Raw genomic sequence first — 22,002 nt, 5'->3', positions numbered from 1 at the left:
GCGGCGGGGATCGAGGCGAAGGGGTTCCTTTCCGGCAGCAAGGCCTGCCCCTCGCTTCTGAGGACGGACTGGCAGGTGGAGGCGGCACCCGGGCCCTTCCTGCCTTCGCGACGGGGCTTCTCGTCGGGCAGCGCCGCTCCCGAGGAAGGCGGAAGGCCGCGTCCGCGCTGTGTGCGTTCTCCCGGCGCGGGGTGTGAGGAGATTCCTGCCCAGTGAGCTGTCCGCAGGCCTTCCAGGGTGTGAGGGTTTCTGCAGGGGTAAGGCTGTGGACTGTTAGCGTGCTGTTATTGCGGCTGGTTATACCCTTTTAATCTTTAAACAGCTGCGGTGAGGGCGGAACGGAGAGATCAGTGGGTAAGAAGCATCCCCTGGCTTTCTGGCATTTCGTGCTTTAGGCCGGCTCTGTCTTCCTCAGCGAAATTGGTGTTTTCCTCTAAACTCCAGTAAGTGGCAGAGTGTCACTCTCCAAAAACTTGTGGTGTGTCACAGGCTGTGATCTGGCTTTGCAGCTGTTCTGGGCAGGTACAAAGCCGAGCTCTGGGCTGTGTAAATCCAGGGGAGCCCTTTCCGTTGCCTACTCCTAGTAATTATTTCTGCTGTTACTTTCTGTAGTTCCACAGGGCTTTTTCTGCTAAACTGTCCATCACCTTTCCTGCACTTTGATTTTGTCGGTTATGAATATGTTGTCTATGTGATTGCCCTCAGACTGGATTCTGCTTTAACGGTGGGAAGCTACTGTGCTCAAAAATGCAAGGTTTTGCACTCATGCTTTTTTAAAGCACAGCATCACATTTAGTCCCTTTGCCATCTTTAACAGGAAAATACCGTAGAGGTGTGTTTTCAGTTTACCTGCACACTGAAGGCCTTACAGGACTACAGATTATTCATGGTCTGTTGTTGGACAATAAAAAATTATTTTTGGCTCCCTCTCTGCTAAAAATATAATCCATTGCTAACAATGGTGTTGGATTTGTAGCTTGATCATGAAGTACAAGCTTGTGTGAAATCCTTTTGAGGCTATTGGGGCCTTATGGATCTCCACCAATATAAATTAAAATTGTAAGAATAAAACCAGTAGTAGTTGTCAGCAGTTCCACTTTGCATAACTTCCTTATCTGGTGCTGCAAGAACACGGTATTCCAGTTATAAAAGTGTTTTATCAGCAGCTAAGTAATTCTCAACACATGGATTAAATACAATGGTCTTCTATTCTGATTTTGAAATTTTGCCATTCAAAAAGAGTAAAGCCAAACACTGCTAAAATTCCTTGAGAAGTTTGCTTCTCTAGGAAACTAGGGGGAGAGAGGCTACTATTCACTGATAGCATTCATCAACAATGAAAGAGAATAAAATCATCTTCACTGAAGGAAGAGAAAAACTGCTGGGGATAGACTTTGATCATATTTTAGCTCAATTTCATGCTCTCTGTCTGGTGTTCCAAAGTTCACTTGTGCTTTGACAGTGGCAATTTCCTTCTCCTTCCAAGTACAGCGAGGGTTACTCCTTATTGTGCAGTAGATTGCACTTTGCTTGGTTTATTTATTTGACTGGATTGCCATCCATTCCAGGCGTTTTTACAGGGAGGTATGAGTGTGTCTTAGCCCTTCCTATGTACAACGCCCAGGCTCTCCAGTTGTACGTCACACTGTTGAGGAAGCAAGAAGATCCTTCAGGGAAGGCAGCTGCCTGAGCAGGTTAGTGTAAATGATTTACCTCCCTCAAAATATAAAAAGAGGAGTGGGATCAGGGGTCATTTAATACCTTGTGCTGGGAACAGAGAACGGGGGAGTGTCTTTGCAGACAGACTTGGAGGAAATTAATCCCTCAAGTTTACGCATTCCTTTCTGCTTACTGGCTGACCTACAGTTTATTTACAGATCAGTTTTCGCAATAATTTTTTTTTCTCAGTTCTTAGCAGCCTGATTTTCATAAGTGAATGTAATATAAAATACTTTTGTGGAGTTTTGCACCACATGTAGCTACCAATTTCAGTTGCTTCTGGTGTTTTCCAGATGAGATATGGATGTATAGGCAGGGCTGATGCTTTCAATAGGTTGTAGGTATTTCGTTGCCTTCTAATAAACTTTTTGGGTTGACTGTGCAAATAGAGTTCATTTTTTCCTGAGAAGACAACTTCTGCTGATACCTTAGCAGCATCCAGAATCTGATTTAGAGAATGTATTGAGAAAACTAGTGCATACAGAGCTCTACTGATGAGGGAGGCAGTGTCCAGATTTATACTGTGGTTATTAAAGGAAGCCTTTGGCAGTGGCACATTTGGCCTTATATATGCTTCAGATTAATCTATCTTGTTTGTGACAAGATTCAAGCTAAAGTTGATTAAAGCAGTTTAAAACCAGACCTTATACCACAGGGTAGAGCTTCTTAGTTTCCTGCAGAGCCAAGTTAGAACAAGGCTTCATTGTAAAAGATTTTTATCACCACTGATAGCATAGTATTTTGTGAAAAACTCTTAGTTAAAATATGGAGAGTTGTTTTTTTTGTGTAAGCAGATAGTACTTGTATGCCAAAAGCACTGCTAATGCCATAAAAAACAAAAACAAGAGCCACAACACATAGGTATATGATGACCTCATGTGCCCCTTGATCTGCTGTCTGCCTGATTTAAATGCACATATTACCATTACAGAGTTGCCAGTTCTATCAGGTGTATATTGCAGTAGATGATTTGGGCCCTTCCTGTATATTACCTTTCTGAGATAAATTTTACAAACACGTATAAAATTGTGTCTCATATTGTTGATTTCCCAGGGTTTCATGAAACCCCAAGTTCAAGTGAATTATGTTGCTCTCTCTCCTTGACTAAATACTTCTATTTTTTAGCTCATAATTTAAGTTATTCCATGGCCATCTGATTTCTTTTTTACTGCACCAAAGAACAACTTTACTTGCGTACATTGAAAATCTAGTAGGCCATAGAATAAGAAAATAAACACGTTCCTTAAATGTAGTATAGGTAACATACTCTAAATCCCACCCCAAAATTGCCTTAGGCTAGTGTGTTTTTGTTTTTTTTAATCTGAAACCTATTCCTAATCATGTGCTCTAGACTTGGGTCCTTGATAAATTAAGCAAACAATAATCTTATATTAGATTGTGAAGTGCTGTTATCAGTGCCATTTAAACATTTCCTCTGCATTGTTACTGTCTTTTGGTTTATTCTCTCTCCACACTACAATGGATTCTTTCTGCAGGGTTGATGTAAAGTTTTTGTTGACCTTGTAAAGGCTTTGGTGCAATTTGGCCAATACTAATTTATAAGCCTGAAGAACCTATTGGGTAATTAAATTCTTTATTTTTAGTCCTAATAAATTAGTAAAGAAACTGTTCTAATAGATGTTTCCTCATTTGCACAAACATAGTGCAGAAAAATGTGAAGCAGTGAATGAACACAAGTAGTTCAGATGGTGTCTGCTTTTGTTTTTGCAGTCTTTAATGTGGGTGTTGTTTATTTATAGAAGCAGGAGGCTAGAAGCTTAATTGGAATGTGCAGTCTGTGTGGGAGCTCTCATGAAGTTGGAGAAAGGCCATTTTTTCTCCAAATGGACTCCCCAAGATAGAGGACACTGAATATCAGACGGTTTTGGCCAACACAAGAACTGCTTTCCTTTCATATTATCTTTGCTTTCAAACAAGCAATTTATTATTTTTTCTGCCTCATCTTGTGAGTTCAGGATGAATTTGGAGAGGCCAGGTATTCTAGAGTGTCAATTTTGTCCAGTTATTTCACAAATAAAATTATTTGGTTTTAAGTCACTGTGGAAAATTTACATCATCAAGTAGCTTTTTCAGAAACACAGTTAGAGTAAAAACAAAGTCTTTACCAGTGACACTGATACTGACCTTCTGGATGAGTTATGGACATGGTATACTGAGATCCAAAGAATCATTGGTAAAAAGAATTTATGACCTGAATATTTTGTTTTACAAGCATATGTTCTCTTTGTGCTAGTTACTGTAGCATTAGGAGTGTGTCTGCATTAGCAGTTTGGCTTGGAGCAGCAATGCAATTTTAAGCCAAATCTTTCGGTTGTCAAGAGCTGCCTTACGTTAAGTTCTCAAAGTGGTTTGAGGTGTACCATCTGAATGCCTTTCAGAGAAAACTAAACTGGGCGCTGTGCTTCAAATAAGCTTAGTGCCGCAGGCGTTGGTTTTGGCTTCTGTCTGAACTCACCCAGTCATAAGGCCTTCTAGCTTGCACTTAACACTCATTTACCACTGAAGGGCTATGAAACCCTAGAAAGCCCATGGCATGCTGAGGAGCTCACATACTATGTAAAGAACTCAGTGCTCTGTATAGTGTTCTCATTTACACTATATTTATCATTTTCTCATCAGTTTTTAAAATGACTTTACACTCATAGGCATCTAGGAAAATAAATATACATTGATGATACATTTTAATCACTTAAACCAGATGCTGCCTTTATATTTTGTTGTCATAAATTCTACTTCTGTTTAAATAAAACTTTCCCAGTCTCTCATATCTTAGCATAGTTTGTCACAAATGACCTGCAGCTGATTTTCATTCAGTTTGTTTTACAGACAAGTTAGGTTGACACTGCTGAGAAAAGAAGTAATCACCCTACTTCCATCTCTCCCTTATCTCTCCGTGATTCCAGTGCTATGCTATTCCTTTTTGTAAATATTGCTGTAAGCCAGAGGGTGAATTCAATCAGAAAACAGATCTGGATTAAAGCTAGCTTCTTGGTTTGGGGGGTTTTGTTGTGTTGTTGTAGGTGATTTTTTGCTCTGTTGTGTTTAATCTGGATCAGCTTTCCAAAATTCTTTTTAAATGTTGTGGGATGGCGTTTTTTATGTTTGCAGATTATAAATCAGTGACTGGAAACTGAAAGCAGTTTATATTCTTGAGAGTTATTTTATGATGATAACTGCGTGAAAGAGGAAATTAAAAAGGGGTTGTTCCAGTCTAAATTAAGATACGTCCACATTACCAATAGTGGATATTAGCAGCGAGAGATCAAGACAAGAGTTAGGCAATTAGTTCAAGCCATAACTTTACTGAAAATGTAGGTCACACTAAATTTTCCATGTAATTAAAAAAAAATAATAAAACTGATTAAGAGATGTTCTTGGTGGATTTGATTACCATGCTAATAAAACGGGAATTGTTTTGGAACTTCCTAGAGTTGCAAACAATATATTTGGTGAGAGACTACTTAGGTGGATAGTGGGAATGAAAGTTTTCTCAGCCCAAAGCAAAAAATTCGTTTCTCTTTTAACAGGAGGGCAATGGCAATCTTTGAAGACTGTGTGTTCTTTGTTAAACTTAAATGCTTACCTATTCAGAAGAAGAGCAAGCTGAAAGCAAGCATAAAAGAAAATGGTGGAGTAGTGAATTTTGTGCTTAATCACAAGGTAAGTTCCAGGTTTATTTCTGAGATCTCAGTAGGAAAATACCAAGTAGTGCAAATGTTGTAGAGTGTTAATCTTGCCTCATGTGGAGGAATAAGAACCATAGAGATTATGTCTCTGTTCAATATTTAAATGGAAATATTCAGTTTGCATTTTTAATGCATCTGGCTTTGTAGTACTGAAATGTCATATAAAAGATTAAGAGCGATATTCTCCCTCCACAAAAGGACCAGGGAGATATTTTTCCTGGATAAAATTGCCATGCTGTTTTTCTTCTCTCATCATCAGAGAGGGGAAACTCTGAATAAGGAGATGCATCACAGAATTGGGTTTTGGTTATGTCATTGTTAATGCAAGCATTGGGTTAGAAAGTGAGGAAAAGATAGTGGTAGAGTTAGAAGGCTGTGATATTGCAGGTTTTTATTTAAATACAGTTTTTTATTTTGAATGTATATTGAACATGCAGCATGGATAAATCGAGGAGCCTGTTTGCGTTACGTGCACAGTAATGAAGTCAGTGGGCTGCATCTATACTTGTACGTCACATGCTCGCAGGGACTGTGGCCAGCTGACATGGCTTGGTCCACACCTATACTAGTGAACTCTCTTGGTCCTCAGGACTGAGTGTTCATATCCAAACTGCCTGTATGGGAATGGTCATGGTGATGTTCTGTCTCCCAAACCATGCGTGGAAACTGGGAGGATGTGAGCCAGGCTCTTCTCAATGGTTCCAAGTGACAGGATGAGGGGTAATGGGCCCAAGTTAGAACATAGGAAGTTCCGTTCAAATACACGGAAAAACTTCTTTACGGTGAGGGTGACAGAGCACTGGCACAGGCTGCCCAGGGAGGTTGTGGAGTCCCCTTCTCTGGAGATTTTCAAGACCCGCCTGGATGCAGTCCTGACTAATGTGCTCTAGGCAATCCTGCTTTAGCAGGGGAGTTGGACTAGATGACCTTTAGAGGTCCCTTCCAACTTTGAAAACTCCGTGACTCTGTGAGTTGGCAGAAGCTAGAAGTGTGCCAGGTAACATGCTAATGCCTTAACTGTATAAGTATTCACAAGTCAGTGACAGGGAATTATCTAACATTGTCTAACTTAATAGTGAAGGCATAATACCTTGTTACTTCTGCCATTTGAAAGTGACACTTATTTCCTCCCTCCCATAGCTAGTAATTGCGGGACGCTCATAAATATTGTCATATTAGAGTGCTTACTTCTAATCCACCTTGGGGAGAAGGTAATGCATTGTATTGTGATTTCAATTTTTTGTTTTCTCTGTATACAATTTTATAATTTTGAGAAGAGTATGAATAAGTGAGTTAATTTCTCCCTCTTGTTCTCATGTAACATTTCCTAATACAACATTGGATGAGTTACTTCAAATCGTACTGTTTTATATAGCTCCCATAGGCGGTTGTCATTTTACAAACTGCAAAAATTGTATATGCCATGAAGGTGTTGACATTGAAGGAAAAAGAAAGGAACATGTGAAGAAAAGGAATATTGTAGATACGTTATCATCTTGTTCAAAACCAGGAGTTTCCTGGTGACTCTGATAATGCACGTCTCTTTAAGAAAGAAAGCGAAGAATTGAAGAATAACATATCAAGGTCTAGCAAGAGTATTCCAAAGATGTGACAGATTTCTTTGCACTGTAAATTCAGGATCTTCCAAGATGTGTTGACACATCTCTTTGTGGTGGCTGTGGTCTTGTAAAGAAGCAACGGATGGATGATGAGAAAAACACACTCACTGTATTGAATATTAGTCAAGGGCAAATTCGGTGGAGCAAAGAATATTTATTACAGCGCTGGGAGTTACAGAGGGGATTTCTCCTCCCGTGGCTCACTTTTTTCTTACAAACGCTTGTTTTTATTTCTTATTACTTAGACATATTCATGTTTCTTCTTGGAAAATAACTTGCATGATCAATGAGTTTTCAGAACGCAACCCACCCCCAATTTGCATAATCAATGAGTTCTCAGAACGCAACCCACCCCAAACACACCCCCTCCCTTCTAGTGGTGCGGGTGCTACTCTTCCTCAGGGGTCTTCTTGGTGGTCGTTGGAGGAAGGCTCGATGTCTTTATCACCATGTCCTTCTTGTGGCTTCTCTGTTCTTTACACTTCTGCAGTTATCTTAGCTATCCACATCACCCCTTGTTTTGCAACGGTTTGGTACTTTCAACTGCTCCTTTCATCTGATATCATATCTAACACTATCCTTTTTCCAATTGCATGGCAAGCACACACACATCTTAGCTGAAGCCATAGCAAGCACACATCCATTTTAGCTGAAGCAAAATTCTTTTGATAAATTACTTATTACAATGATAATTAAGGCTTACATTTATCTCATCAAATTGCTGGTCTCCAGATATGATTTGGGGAAAAAAGTCAATGAAATTGCCTGAGAAAAACAATAAGCTCTAAAAAAAGCTTTGCTAAAAAATTTAATTATTGAAAATAGCAAATAGAGTTAATGCGGTACAAGTATATATTAATTGAAACCTGTCACAGAGTCACAGAATGGTCAGGGTTGGAAGGGACCTCTGGAGATCATCTAGTCCAACCCCCCCTGCCAGAGCAGGGTCACCTACAGCAGGTTGCACAGGATGGCATCCAGGCGGGTTTCGAATGTCTCCAGAGTGGGAGACTCCACAACCTCTCTGGGCAGCCTGTGCCAGTGCTCTGCCACCCTCAAAGTAAAGAAGTCCCTCTTCATGTTAAGATGGAACTTCCTATGTTCAAGTTTGTGCCCATTACCTCTTGTCCTATCACTGGGCACCACTGAAAAAAGACTGTTCCCATCCCCCAGGCACCCTCCCTTTAAGTATTTGTAAGCATTAATAAGAACCCCCCTCAATCTTCTTTTCTCTAGACTAAAAAGACCCAAGTGCCTCAGCCTTTCGACTGTATTTTCAATATTCTTTATAAATGCAGTGGGAAGAGAGATATTTTGATACCTAAAATTTGTGAGCTCTGGGATGCTGAGAACAGTTAACAAGCGGCCAATCTGTTCAGGGTAAATCTTACCCAAGCTTTAGAAGTTACATTGTGATTAAAAAGTGTCTCATCTGTCTCCAAATGGGAACCTCAGAACAGATCTGAACTCAGCGCTGCTGCTTTTTTACAGCTGTACTTTGTCTCATGGGACAAATAAAAGTAGATACATTTATCATCCTTTTTCCAAGTAAGGTAGCTCTAATTTCATTCTGATGTAATAATCTTTAAGTTTTCTGTGTCCATCAGTTCATGCACACTTAATGTTAACTATTCAAGATGCAAAATCCACTGCCTCTTACTTCACAATTTTATTTGATTTGACTTCTCTAAATGTTTTTATTTTGTCCTAACTATGCAGAAAGTTTCAACTTTCAGCATTGTCCAATAAACCTGTCATGGTTTGGAACTGGCCACTGGGCGACCGACAGGTGTTCCCCATTACCTCTCTTCAAAGAGAGGGGCACAGGAGAGAGAGAGAGACTTAATGAGTTTAGAAGGAACTAAACTACTTTAATGAAATATTAATAATAAAATAAAAAGGAAATAATGAAATATATACAAAACCATATCAAGCTCCCAGGATGACAATCACATCACCGGCTGGCACTGGGTAAGTCCCAGACTGGACTCAGTGACGGATGGGAACTGGATTATGGATCTGGATTCAGGATCACGATTGGGATCAAAGGCAGACAAACAGAGTCCTCCTCAGACACCAGCCATTGTGGAAAGGGCCCTGACTCTTTGATCCCTCAGCTTTTATACTGAGCATGAGGCAGATGGGGTGGAATCACCTGTTGGTCAGTTTTGGGTCACCTGTCCTGTCTGCTCCTCCCCACAGGTGGGACCCCTCTACGCTCTTCTGCTTCCAACCCTCCAACAGGGCAAGTAACAAAGTTATCTGCCCTTCGGTGTTAGAGCAATAAGTATAAGCAAGAGCCTCTCTGCATACCATCCATTGGCATCAACTATAAACATAGGTCTTATCACTCTGAAAGCGAACGGTATCTGCACAATATGCTGTTAATTTCAGTAGTTAGAAGAGGCCAAGCTAAAAAGTAGTTACTGAACAAAATTGGTCCTGTTTTACCTCAAACCAGGACAAGCATATATATGATTCCGGTAAAACAATGTATGATTCTTTATAAGGCTACCAAAGCTTACTGTGGTTTTTCAGCATTCTGCCCAGCTTTTTTGTTTATTTTTTTTAACACTTTTACCCCAAATAGCTTTGGGTTTGTACCATGTTGACCACAACAGAACTTGGTCCATTATTGGACCTCCTATGTGCTACTAAAAGCTCTGCAGAACATTAGGCACCTGGTCACCTTCATATCTTCATAGTTACTGTAGAAAAGTGGACACACTCTGAAGATATACATATTTTAATTGGGCTGAACTGTCACCTGGAGGAGTCATAGAATCATGGAATCATAGAGTGGTTTAGAGTTGGAAAGGACCTTGAAGATCATCGAGTTCCAACCCCTCTGCCATAGACGGGGACACCACCCACTACATCAGGTTGCCCAAGGCCACGTCCAGCCTGGCCTTGAACACCTCCAGGAATGGGGCCTCAACAACCTCTCTGGGCTACCTGTTCCAGTGCCTTACAAGCTCTCTCTGTTGTCTATGGATGAAGTGCAGAGGTACCATGTTTCTAAACTGGATGTTTCAATTAAAATATGGTCCAAAAAGGTTGTATGTTTTTAAATATTTCCTTTAAATGTTTCCTTTGGACTCTAGGATTGTGCCAGTATAAATTGCAAATAAACAGTATTTAGATTAATATTGTAGCTAAGTGTGCATTGCAACTGTAATTGTAACCTGTCTTTCAGAGTACACATGTTCTTGTGGATACTGCTGATGTCCTCAGCTGTCGCGATCTAAAAAATATTAAGAAGTATCAGGTACCTGTTTTATGTGTGGATTTCATCTGGAAGTCAGTTGAAAAGGGGAAGCTTTTACAGATTGATGCATTTAAGGTTAATAAATTACCAGATGACACTTCTGACCAAAGGCCAGACAAACAGGGTAGGTGTATTTGATATTGTTTATTCATCTATCAGTTACTTTGGAAAATAATGTTTTAGAAGATGAATGTTTAGAATCACCTTTTAAGAAATCAGAAACCATGGAAACTGGCAACAAAGTTGACAAAAAAACAAGGTGGTTTTTTTTTGAAAGAAATGTTAGTTTCATTCTGTGGAGTGTTTCCATTAGAAATGTGGATAAAATATTAAAAATAACAAAAAATCAACCCAATGATTGTGTTTATTTGACTCCACTGGAAAAAAATGACAATAACCTGGAAGTTCTAGTTAATTTCAGCGGAACACAGTGGGTTTTCAGTGCCTTTGTATGAGGAAATGTTATGTTTTGAAGTCAAAATTACGAGAAAATAAGATAGCTAGTGAAAAGGTTAACATGGGCTGGAAATATTTAATGCAGCATAATTAAAATAGAAGAACCTCAAGCATTCTAGTGTGTAACATGGTTCAGATACAGATGACTGTAACACTGTGTAGAAGGAAGAGAGACAAATGTTCATTTTAATGCTGTAAAACAAGCAAAATGACATCAATATAGATGAGAAAAATAATTCTACTTAATGTGTACAATCAGCAAAAAATTATCATCCTCAAAGTTATTAGTGTTTTAATTCTCTTTTTTTCTTCCTAATAACAATGCTTTTTATTTTTACTTTTGCATCTCTTGCATTTTGCTGGGTGCTAGTCCTTCCTTTAATTATTTTTAAAAGTAATTACTTTTGACATAATTTTATTTTATGAACATTGTCAAGTCATGAATCAGTACAATTTTCAGAACTATATATAAAACTAAGAATCAGGATCCCTGCATTTGTATGTTTGCTGTGTCATTGAGTCTGTTAGACAAATCTGATTTTGCACAGCAGAGGCCATGGGCACGCACGTCTGAAGCTAGGTAGATCCATTCAGTAGCAATCCTAAATAGTTTTAAGGTAAGAGTAAAACTGCATTCAGATACTATATCTATACAACTTAAAAAAAAAAAAAGGCAAATCAACCAACCGAAAACCCCCAAAACCAACATGAGCCATAGAGGAAGAGTTCTCGGGCTCTGTGGTCAAGTGGCACAGTGTAGCTCTCAGCTATGTGCCCTAATTCTTGTTGCCTTACCTGTCACAGAAGTTAGAGTGGCAAAGTGCCTGAAAGGAATAAGCTGTGGCATAGTCCAGGCCAGTACTAATTCTAGCAGTGAGGCAGTTGAGGCAGTTGCCCTTCAGCACTTGACTCCATATCCTACCAGTTACATGGCTGAATAAAATGTGGCCTTAGAAGCTATTAACTTCTTTCAACATGTAAAATATTTATGAATATTAAATAGTAGTATTTTTTGTTAAGTATTCATAAATTAAATTAGAGAAACCAGATATTATACCAAGTAAATAAATGTTTTGATTGCAGATGTGGAAGACGTGTCATTTGCTGAAAATAAAAATGCCACAAAGAAAAATGAAAACAACTATTCCAACCTTACTATTATTGAAGACAGTGAGAGAAGAATTGAGTCTGAAGTGAGGACTCTTAGGTAAAATAAAAGAAAATTAAAGATATATTTTGATACATTTATGTTGATATTTCTGTAAATTGAAATCAAACAAACAAACAAACAAAAAATCCCACTTCCCAATCTGTTTCAGTGACTTCTGGAGATGGCTCTCATTATCTAATAATGTAGTGGAAGATAAAATTATTCTTTCTTCATTTTCTATATTTTGTGTGTATGAATTTTTAACAGGTTTTTTGTTTTTTTTTAACCTTCAGATCTGACTGTGGAAATTTATTTTACATTTTACCATCTCAGTAGACACCTACAGTCCAGCTCCCTTATACATGCAAAGCTCCTACCAACTCAGCGGGCATTAGTATGGCTCAAGCTCTATGATTTTCTCGTTGGAGCTCTGTTTATCATCACAATTCTTTTCTTTTCTTGGTTCACATGGGTTTTTCCAATCCAGTCCAATTCATTATTTTTAGAAGTGCTGAGCATCTCTTTCTCCCATGAAAATTCTTGGGAGAAAATCAAGATAACTGAGACTGCTCTTAGTTGATAGGGAAACAGTATTGTTATAACTGTTTCTAATTATTGAGTTAAAGCAACAAAATCAATTCCAGCACTCTTAAATCTATTAACAAAATGCAGCTTTCGGTTTTGGAGACTACTGTTCAGTCATAAGGTAGGTATTTAGTTACTTTGTGGGAACGTACCAGAAGTTACACTTGGTCTATAAGTCCTGATGCCGAAGGATATGACTATACATATATATCCTAATGTGAGTGTCAAGAATAGGGGAGGAATTAGCCTCAGAGACCACAGGTAGCTGACCAAGTTATTAAATTGGCATGTAACCAGGCAATGAAAATACATTTATTGTCTTGCTTCCATAGTTTTTCTAAAGGAATGAAGATTGAAATCTTGTCTGTAGGTTCACACTAGACATTCTGGCCTGTTAGTGCAGCAGCTTGTCCGTGTGGGATTTCATTTCTCAAAACTTTATTTGTTGTTATTTTGCTGCTGAAAAATGGATTTACCTTCTACCTAAAATAAATTAGTTCTTACTCTAGTATGTTGCAGCCTATTACAGTATAGTATCTACTAGGCATATGTGATTTTAATTACTCTGATTCCATTCCAGATTTTACAGTGAAAATGATCAAGATATTCCTTTTTTCCCCCAAGATTTTGAAGTTGCAAAATACAGTGTCCTTGAAAAAGTAAGCTTTTCTGTTATTGTGAGAGAATATAGGAGGATCAGTAGATGAATAAAAGGCTTATGGTTTTATACACATCAACAGTAACTCTTCTATGTTATCATGTACAGCAATGCAAAGAAGAGATTGGAAAGTACTTCAGTGCTTTCTGTCTTTCATTGCAGCCTATTTCTACCCAAATAAACTTCTCTATTGTCTCTGTAGTGTTCTTGCCAAAATATTGCAGTAGAATAATATGTTTGCTTCTGACAAGATATATGTTATCATGGCTGTTATATGTTAAACCTGTTTAAATTTTGAACTTCTTTATTAAAAATCTTTCAAAACACAAAAATGATGGAAATATACAGCAATCAGTGCAGTAAAGCCCTGAGAGGAGCTTCTGCTTGTTACTGTGATACAAATAATTAATATTTCTGCTTCTTTCTTAGCTAGTCATAGTGGTTCTAAATCAGGTGAATACATAAATAGGACAAGGGGAAGTACTTGGTGCAATATCATGTGAATGAAACATACTTAAGCAATAAATTGGGGGTCGGGGGATTTGCTTTATCTCTCCATTTAGGTTAACTCCAAGGAAAGCGAAGATTTTGTAGTTATTGAACTACAGTGTTCCCAAGAGCACTGCGAGTTTCCGTTTCGACTGTATGCAAACTTCAGTGCATCAAATGGAACAAAGGTATGAACCATTCATTGACATTACCTGTTTATTTCTTTATGCATGTTGAATGTACCTGTTCCAGAGAGCTTCAGATGCCTTTCATTCTTATTTTCAGGCTAATCCTTAGATATAGATAATAGGAGATCTTTCTGTTAAGCTTTATCATAAAAAGTTTGATTTATAGTTGGCTCCTCTACTCTTTTGTGTTTGCTTACAACTTCCTCAAGAGAGCTGGTATGGGACTTGACAGCAGCACAGCATGGTCCTGGATGCACCTGCCTCATACTCACATATGTTTCCCTGGCAATATCTAAACTTATAATGACATGTTCACGTGCTGAAATGCTATAGCGAATTATATTCTGGACATACTATTGGAAGACAGAAAAGCTTGTCTTGAGGGCGGCCTAAATGTATTTCTCAGCATACAATTTATATATACACTCTGGTACAGCATGTGCAGTCTGTGTCATTGTAACAACATTAGATACAAGTCAAAGGAGCTGTATCGGCAATGAATTTTGAATAGTTCAATTGATAGAACAAGTTATTCCAGCATACACTTAGATGAACCTCTCTTGTCACTGTGGGGTTTGTATATGGAGCCCTGTGCTTGTCCGTCATGTCCCATGAAGCCTTATGAAAGCATTGCTTTGCTGGAAGCCCTTTAAATCACAGCCCAGAACTTAGATGTCGATTGTCAGCTGTTAGAGCAGCGTCTGGTAAAGTTGACTCAAGTCTCTATATGGTTTCTAACTAACTTTACTCTTTCAATTTACAGAACAGTAAGCAATTCCTAACTAAAACTGCTGAAGAAATAAGGGAAAAGTACGAGACCTTTATTGCAGACTTGAAGAGCCAGGATTTCCTGCTCCGAGAAACTTTTCCACCAGAAGCAGAATTTTTAGCTTCTACAAAATTACAAAAGGCTTGTACAACTTGCATGTTTACACTTTTCTGTCCTTAATGATTTGGTTTAGTTTCCAATTCTCTGAATGTGGTAAACATTGTCTAGATTACAGTGGTACAGCTGTAGGTTAAGGGAAACTGTTTATATGTAAGTTTTTTTAAATTATTGGAATATCGAGTGAATGTTACCAGTACTTAAACACATTAAAAGCAAATGTAGTCATATTCATTATAGGTTGTTGGTTTTTTTTCTCAGTAGATGCATTATCAACTAATGTGATACCTAAAAAGCAATGTGCTAATATAGCAAACAGAATTGTTTTGTGATGTGTGACTTCGATTGTCAGATTATTTTGTACAGATGTCACAGGCTTGATGTAGATCATATTGGAATCAGTAACAGGAGTCCCCAATGGCAACAGCAGTTGTATTCTGCTTCCTAAAGTACTCTTCAGACAATGTTTTACTGCTATTTAAAATGGTTGTAGTGTGACAGAAATTTTTTTCCCATTTACATTCTCACCATACTTTATTGACTTCTCTCTTCCACCATGGTTAGTTTCTATTATAGGGCACAACTGGCACATAGATTATACCCAGCAATGTTGAAAGGCCCACGTATGTCCTCCTGTGATCTCAGAAGCTGTGTGGCTGATTCCATGTAAACAAGTAAAGTAGAATGTCCAAACTTGTGTGAGAATTGTTTAACGGCATCAAGTTTAATGGCAGCTTCTGGAGTTGTACAACAGTGAGAAAAAGCTCAAGTAAATGCTTTAACAATATTCTTCAGCAGAACATGATAAAATCTGTTTTTCACAACTCTTTTTGATGTATGAATTGCACTGATTTTCATGGCCTCTCTATTCTGCTGTGGCTTTGCTGCTCCAATTTTTTATTTTCACGGGAATAATGTCTTTGTCACTAAAGCTTTCTGACCTAGACATCTAGTCTCATCTGTTAGAGATGTTGTAAAACACTGGTCATTTTGAACCATCTGTTCTTTTACCAGCTGTGCAAAAAAGGAAGTAGCTGTGGACTGCAGACTATTATGTCCATGTACCTGATAGTACAATGTAATGATAAAGATATCAAGCAAATTAACTTCTGTCTTCTCCAAGACTTTATGTCTTAGTTTTCAAGAGAGGTCATGTCCATCTGGCCTGCTGTGCTCTCCACTTGAAAGCAAACCTTCCCTTCAGTTCAGTGGTACTGAAGAAATTATACTAAGTATGAATGAGCATTGTGCACTGTATTGTTTATGGGAATAGGAAAGTTTGTGTAAGAACTTCATTGCTATCACCTGCATCTTTGTCTTTTCTCTTAATTGTGTTTATTTTACTACAGTTACTTCTAGAAGAAGCCATCCATTCAAGTGCTATATGTCAGGAAGTTAGTGATTTTGTGGAATTGATCTGGGCAGAAGCTATTGGCCACCTGGATAGTTTGCTACTTGAATCAGTAAACAACATAAGTCTAAATGATGTAAGTTAATTCTTGTTACTCTGTGAGGAAGAATACATAAATGCTGTTAGAATAATTTTTTCCCAGCTAACACGTATGTTGTGTTTTAGATTGAAATCAGTAATTACACTTTTGATACTCCTGCACTTCAACAAATCCACGCTTTAGAATCATGACACTAAAAACATGCTGTACTCCCTAGAGCAGATGGCTGTCTTTTCCATTTTATAGCAATTTATTCAATTCTTATGGGAGGATCCCTTCCATGAGATAAGTCAAGTCACATAAGAAGATGGTCATAGAAGGCAGTGCATAATAGCAGGTTACTGTCTCCTGCCAGTATGTTTCAACCGTACTTCAGTCAGCCATTCTCTTGTAATGGAAAAAAAAGTTTTAATTATAGTCCCTGTCTGCGTTATCAGATGACACATGTAATTAACACACAGCTATTCTCGAAGGCCTTTGGATATTACAGCTGTTATTAAGAGTAACTGCCTATCTACTGCTTTGTTAAGTCTAGGGCTCATTTAATCCCACTTTCCCACATACCTCAATTCTTTTGCTTTGCTCCCTAGACATCTAAAAGGATAATGTTTATTTATGTAATTTAAGTCCATATAACTTAACGAACAGCCAACAAAATGACTGTTTAAGATGAGAGTTTTGTTCATCTCTATTATCACTGAAGGCAAAATGTTGGTTTTCTGTTGGAAGAGCTTTGCCAGTAGAAGGTCCCCAATTCTGGAATGATGTTGCCCTAATCTTATTATATGAAACTCACTTTTGATGCTCTTCAGTTGGTGTATGGTAGAAGAATATTCCTTTCACTTTTTGGTGTGGTAATAATACACATTTATGTAGGTTCTGGTGCGTAAGTAGTACATTAGTTGTATTGTATATAAGACAGTGGTGAGTGCATTGCATAAATCGGCAAAGACATAACGAAATGCTGTTTGTGGTAAATGCTTTTATGACATGCAATTGTTTGGATATTAAGATTCCTACCATATCTCAGGTAGGTGAAATTTGATAAATACTTGATAAATAATGTTCAGTCATTGGTAGCTTTCTCAAGAGCTGAACCATAGACCTGAAAGTTACTATATGTCAATTCATCGATCTGTAAGAATGTGATAAAACTGTTTTTACTAACTCTTCCCACTTATAATTAATTTGCAAGAGAAATAACATTTGCATTGAAAGAAAAGAAAATCTCTGGATTATTGACACACAATAATTAAGAAGTGTGTTGCTGTTCAGTTAACCTTCCATTTTTCTCCTAAGGGCATTTGTGAGACAGAGACCAGTCTTGGTCAATATTGAACTGCAGTAAAATATTGCTATGCAGCCTCTAATGTCAACGTTTTGCTACCTGTTGCCTGTGGTTCATGTAAATTAAAAAGCATTTGCCTTTTTCCTCTTGCCTTGAGAAGACAAAATCCTATAGTGTTCTGTGAAAAATTTGTATACAGATAGAAGCAAATCTATATCCTGTCTGTCTGGCCAAACTGTCTAAAATTAGTCATTACTTTCATTTCATCTGTGGATTGCACTTTATGAAGAGGACTTCTACTTTGCTTTATGTATTTTAGGATGAACTAGGGCACATAGACATTTAATAAGAAATTTATGCTCTACTTTCTGTTACTTCATCAGTGCATTAAAGCTGACAATATGAATTGGCAAGATGTTAAGGAACATTATCGTTCAATCTGATTCATATTCTGTTTTATTTCAGGGAGGTTATTTTACCGTCTCTGCTTGAGGTACTTTGCAAGTAGCTCAGATAGGGACAGAATAACATCCAACTTTTAAATATTGTTTTCATATCCTAGCTGCAAGAAAATATTTTGTGGATATTGCGCTAACAAGAGTTAAAGTTTTATTTCGGTGTGGAATTAAATGATTCATTTTCAGTATTTATTGCTTTGCACTCTTTCTGCAATTTTGTGATAGGTTTCAGTTTAATAATCTCTTCTTTTAAAGGTGAGCAAAGCAGAAGGTATTTTACTCCAAGTAAAGAATGCGCTGGATGAGGGAGCTGGCGAGGTGGCACTACAAGAGATGATGATGGAATTCTATCAGGTTATACGCCACAAAACTGAAATAGACTATAAAGTTTCCAAAAAGCTGTTATCTAGAAAGCAGGACCTGTGTCAGGTAACTTTTCCAAATTGCTAATAAGCCCTAACCTGCACTGTGCTACACCGGTTTTGAACATGCCCACTAGAAAAATTGACAGGATGCTTTGCACAGCTAGTCACAGGCTGTCAGTTTAAAAAAAATATTTTATTGTAATCTTATGAATAGGGTAATGCTCATAGGGGGAATTCAATGTTTTGAACAGGAAGACCAGTTGCTGTCCAGATGGTGACAGGAGTTTCTGTTACAATCATTGCTGTGATGGCATCTTCACCTGGATCCAATGAGAATCACAGAACTCTTATCATTCGGCTGACCCTAGCAACTACTCCAGCATATACATAATCAGTTTCTGTTGATTATCTTAAACTATATGCAAAATATATCTAAGCTATTTTAACTATATGCAAAGACTGTTCTGTGTAACCTTTCCTTTCCTGCATATGCAGCAACAGTTTCTAGAGACTATTTAAAATTAGCAGTCTGTGTACAACTTGGTCTATTTCTACTTCTACAGCACAAACTGCTTGGGGGAGTTCCATGGGCTGCCTGCATTGTTAGTGAAAGAAATTAGGCAGAACATCTAGACAGATAACATCTTTCAGTTGGTCTAAGCTAGCTGACCTGCCTAGGGGTATCTCCAAGAATCTACCCTGTAGCTCCCCCTCAGCATCCTGTGTTACTTAGTCAGTTCCCTCATTTTCAAGCTGGCTAGTTCAGTCAATTGGGAGTTTTGCTACTCTGCTGCAAGTCAGTCCATTGTCTCGTCTTTGCAGAAACTAGCTGGGAAATTCTCAGCCTGCCGGGGGGATTGCCAATGAGGTGTGCTGAGTGTGCACACAGATGCAGCCCTTGCACCCAGCAGCAAGGGCTGGCTGCTCCGGGAGGGTAGGCAGACAGGGCTTGGGGTGAAAGTGAGCAAGGCCAGGACAGTTACACCACTGGGGGTGGCTCTAGTCCCATGGTACCCAAATAGGAAGAGCAGAGCAGGTGACAGTGACTGCTGGTGATAGTAGCCAGCGTTGGTCCAGATTGCCTCTTCATTATGGCTTGTCTGGTAGGTCCAAGGTCAAAGCGGGAACTCAAGTCCACGGAGTCCGGGTCAAAACCAGGGAGGTGGGAGGCTGGATGCAGGCATATAGGCAACATAGCTCAGCCGAGAGACCAAGGGCAAGAGCCTAAGCTCAAAGGCATCTCTTGCACAAAGGAGGGGCAGGAATCTGCTGAGTGTTCTCACAGCTGGCTCTCAAGGCTCCACAGCTGCACTGTCAACACTGGCCCTGAGGCCAAGCAGCCAGGCCCTCGGGAGAGGCAAGAGGCAGTCAGAGCTCTGACAGCTACATTACTCTTGTAACTACAGAGCAAACTCAAATTTCATCCTTGTGTTGCATTTATAATGTAAATTCCATAGATTCTGCAGAGATACCTCTTTCTGTTGGCAAAGGATATCCAGAAGTCAGTCTTCTGTAAGTTACATAATATAAAGGGGGAAAGGTAAAGGGAAGGAGGCTCCTTACAAAGAACTCATGCTAATGATGCCTTTAACCTTGGAAATCTTTTGATAATTAAAACCTTTTGAGATTTCCGATACAAAAAAATTATTACGCCTCATGAAGCTTTCCCATGGCTTAGTGAACTGTAGCATAACAATCTTTTCAAAGTTAGATATCCTTCTTTCTCCTGATGTGAGAAAATGACATGGGTACCTTGTGCTACTGCCCTAGCTGGATAGCAGCCAAAAACCAAAAAGATTCTAACAAATAAGAATTGGCTAATAAGCAAAATCAAAATGGTAACCAAGCACAAATATTGGTTTGTGAAGCTGCTATGAGCAAGCTCCATCCAAAGCTTGACTTCGAGTTGTACAGAAGCAGTTTAACACTATTTTTCATATACCTTGCTCTTCTGAATTGTCTTCATGGGATTCTACAGCTGTTTGCTCTTGTTCCAAACTGTACCCAACAAGTGGAAATGTTCTTTTGAGTATTCCATTTTATTGTTACTATCCTGTAACTTTATATAATTCAGTCTGGTTTGCAAGTTTCCTCAACTAAAATGTAACAAGTATTCATAAATTTCTGTCTGTATTTTCTAGCTAATCAGAGACATGCTTAATATACGTGAAACAAATATGTCATGCCCAAACCCATCATCTTTGGCCAAGTACCGGGCTCTGAGGTGCAAGATTGAAGCTGTTGACTCAACAAGTTCTGAATTCCTCAATGTTGAACAAGAAGTGTTAAAAAACAATTACAAGTGAGTGTTTAATAGTTATGCAATGATTCCAGTAAAATTGAAGGTATAGTGCACAAAATACCTCTAAAGAGGACTGAATTATCAGGTTCTGTTACTGTGCAGTGTTGATTGCACTAATGGGATTGCAGAGCTGCCACATTTACCGTAACCTATACAGAACAAAATGGAGGTAAACGTAAAAAAAAAAAAGAAAATTATGATATTGTCGATTTTAGTGGGTTTTTTTTCTGTTTTTTAGTTGTGAAGAGCTGTCTGTTTATATGAGCTATTAAAATAAGATATATGGGGTCTAGACTTATTTACTCTGTTTCTCAGTATTTATTTCCAGGCATTTTATACAATAACTGGAAAGTAAACATAAAAGTAAATTTTTGCATTCTGCTGAGTAAAACAAGTAATTTTCTTGCTGTGTGAATAAACAATGAGAGTGGGAGGGAATACCTTTTGATTATGTACAGAACTTGCTGTCCTTTTCTAGTTAGCTTTCAATTGTGTAAAAAAGACATTTTTCTGGGAAGTTATTCTGGAGATTTGCCTATAATTCTATTTAATGTTCTTGACATTGGCTTCTAACTGGGCACCCTGTCTCTTTGATTAATAAAATTTTAAAATGGGTATATATGGAGAAATTAAAGAGAAGATGGTATTAGAAATGTTATAGTCAAGGGTTAGATCATTAATACAGGGAAAAATTAAGTGGGCTCCAATTATACATATATTGTCACTCCAAGTTTGTTTTTACTGAGTAAATATGCTGTTAAGCAGCTAAGGTCTAAACCTACCTAGCAACTACAGGTTACTAAGCGCTTATGCCCAAATATATATTACTCAAGTATGGAAGAAATACTGTCCTTGGAACATGCAAACTTCTGTTTGTCTTCAGCAAAGTTCAGTGGCTGACTTTCACTTGACATTTTGTCTAAATTTTTAAGTCATTTAAAATTAATATAACAATAGTTTATGTGACTCAGTTCCACCTTATAGTTCTTTGTGACAGAAACAATTAAGTAAAGTTTTGGGGAATTTGCTGTTACCTGAGCCCAGGGGACTGCTCTTTGTAGATAGCAGTTATCTATGGTAGGGCCTGTATACTAATTAATATATACTCCGGACTTGAGTAAAGTATTGCTCAGACTTGAGTAAGGTGTTCAAAATTACAAATGAGGCTAGGTCATATTTACCAATATTATTTTAGCATTTAGGAACTCAAAACTTGACCAAAGCTCATTGAATCTTGAAAGCATAAAGGTCCGATTTGTAAACAGAGCTTTATGCTTCTACTTTCCAGGTACTACCTACTTTCAGTATTTAAATCTAAAATTGTGATCCTTAAGTTCTCTTCTTGGTTACTTTGTAAATCCAGAGGTTCCTAACTGTGTGACAGTTAGGAATCCTAGAATCTTAAGATTATTT

At 38.2% G+C, this 22,002-nt stretch overlaps 1 protein-coding gene across 1 annotated transcript in view; it reads left to right on the top strand.

Annotated features, from left to right (window-relative positions):
* The first annotated feature begins 240 nt into the window (after positions 1–240).
* Positions 241–22,002, top strand: part of PARP4 (poly(ADP-ribose) polymerase family member 4) — a 58,019-nt gene continuing 36,257 nt past the window's right edge. Inside the window, exons 1-11 of the mRNA XM_082496087.1 lie at positions 241–257; positions 1,569–1,694; positions 5,268–5,400; positions 10,242–10,437; positions 11,853–11,976; positions 13,085–13,163; positions 13,726–13,839; positions 14,603–14,749; positions 16,075–16,212; positions 18,178–18,351; positions 20,429–20,589. Coding sequence (XP_082352213.1) covers positions 5,275–5,400; positions 10,242–10,437; positions 11,853–11,976; positions 13,085–13,163; positions 13,726–13,839; positions 14,603–14,749; positions 16,075–16,212; positions 18,178–18,351; positions 20,429–20,589 — 1,259 coding nt within the window. The 5' untranslated portion in view covers positions 241–257; positions 1,569–1,694; positions 5,268–5,274. The remainder of the gene's footprint in view (positions 258–1,568; positions 1,695–5,267; positions 5,401–10,241; positions 10,438–11,852; positions 11,977–13,084; positions 13,164–13,725; positions 13,840–14,602; positions 14,750–16,074; positions 16,213–18,177; positions 18,352–20,428; positions 20,590–22,002) is intronic.

This window comes from Vanellus vanellus (assembly GCF_965231255.1).
Source record: "Vanellus vanellus genome assembly, chromosome: 1".
In the NCBI taxonomy this organism is placed as follows: Eukaryota; Metazoa; Chordata; class Aves; order Charadriiformes; family Charadriidae; genus Vanellus; species Vanellus vanellus.
The sequence above is the reverse complement of the archived record's forward strand: the minus strand, read 5'-3'. Positions and strand labels throughout refer to the sequence as shown.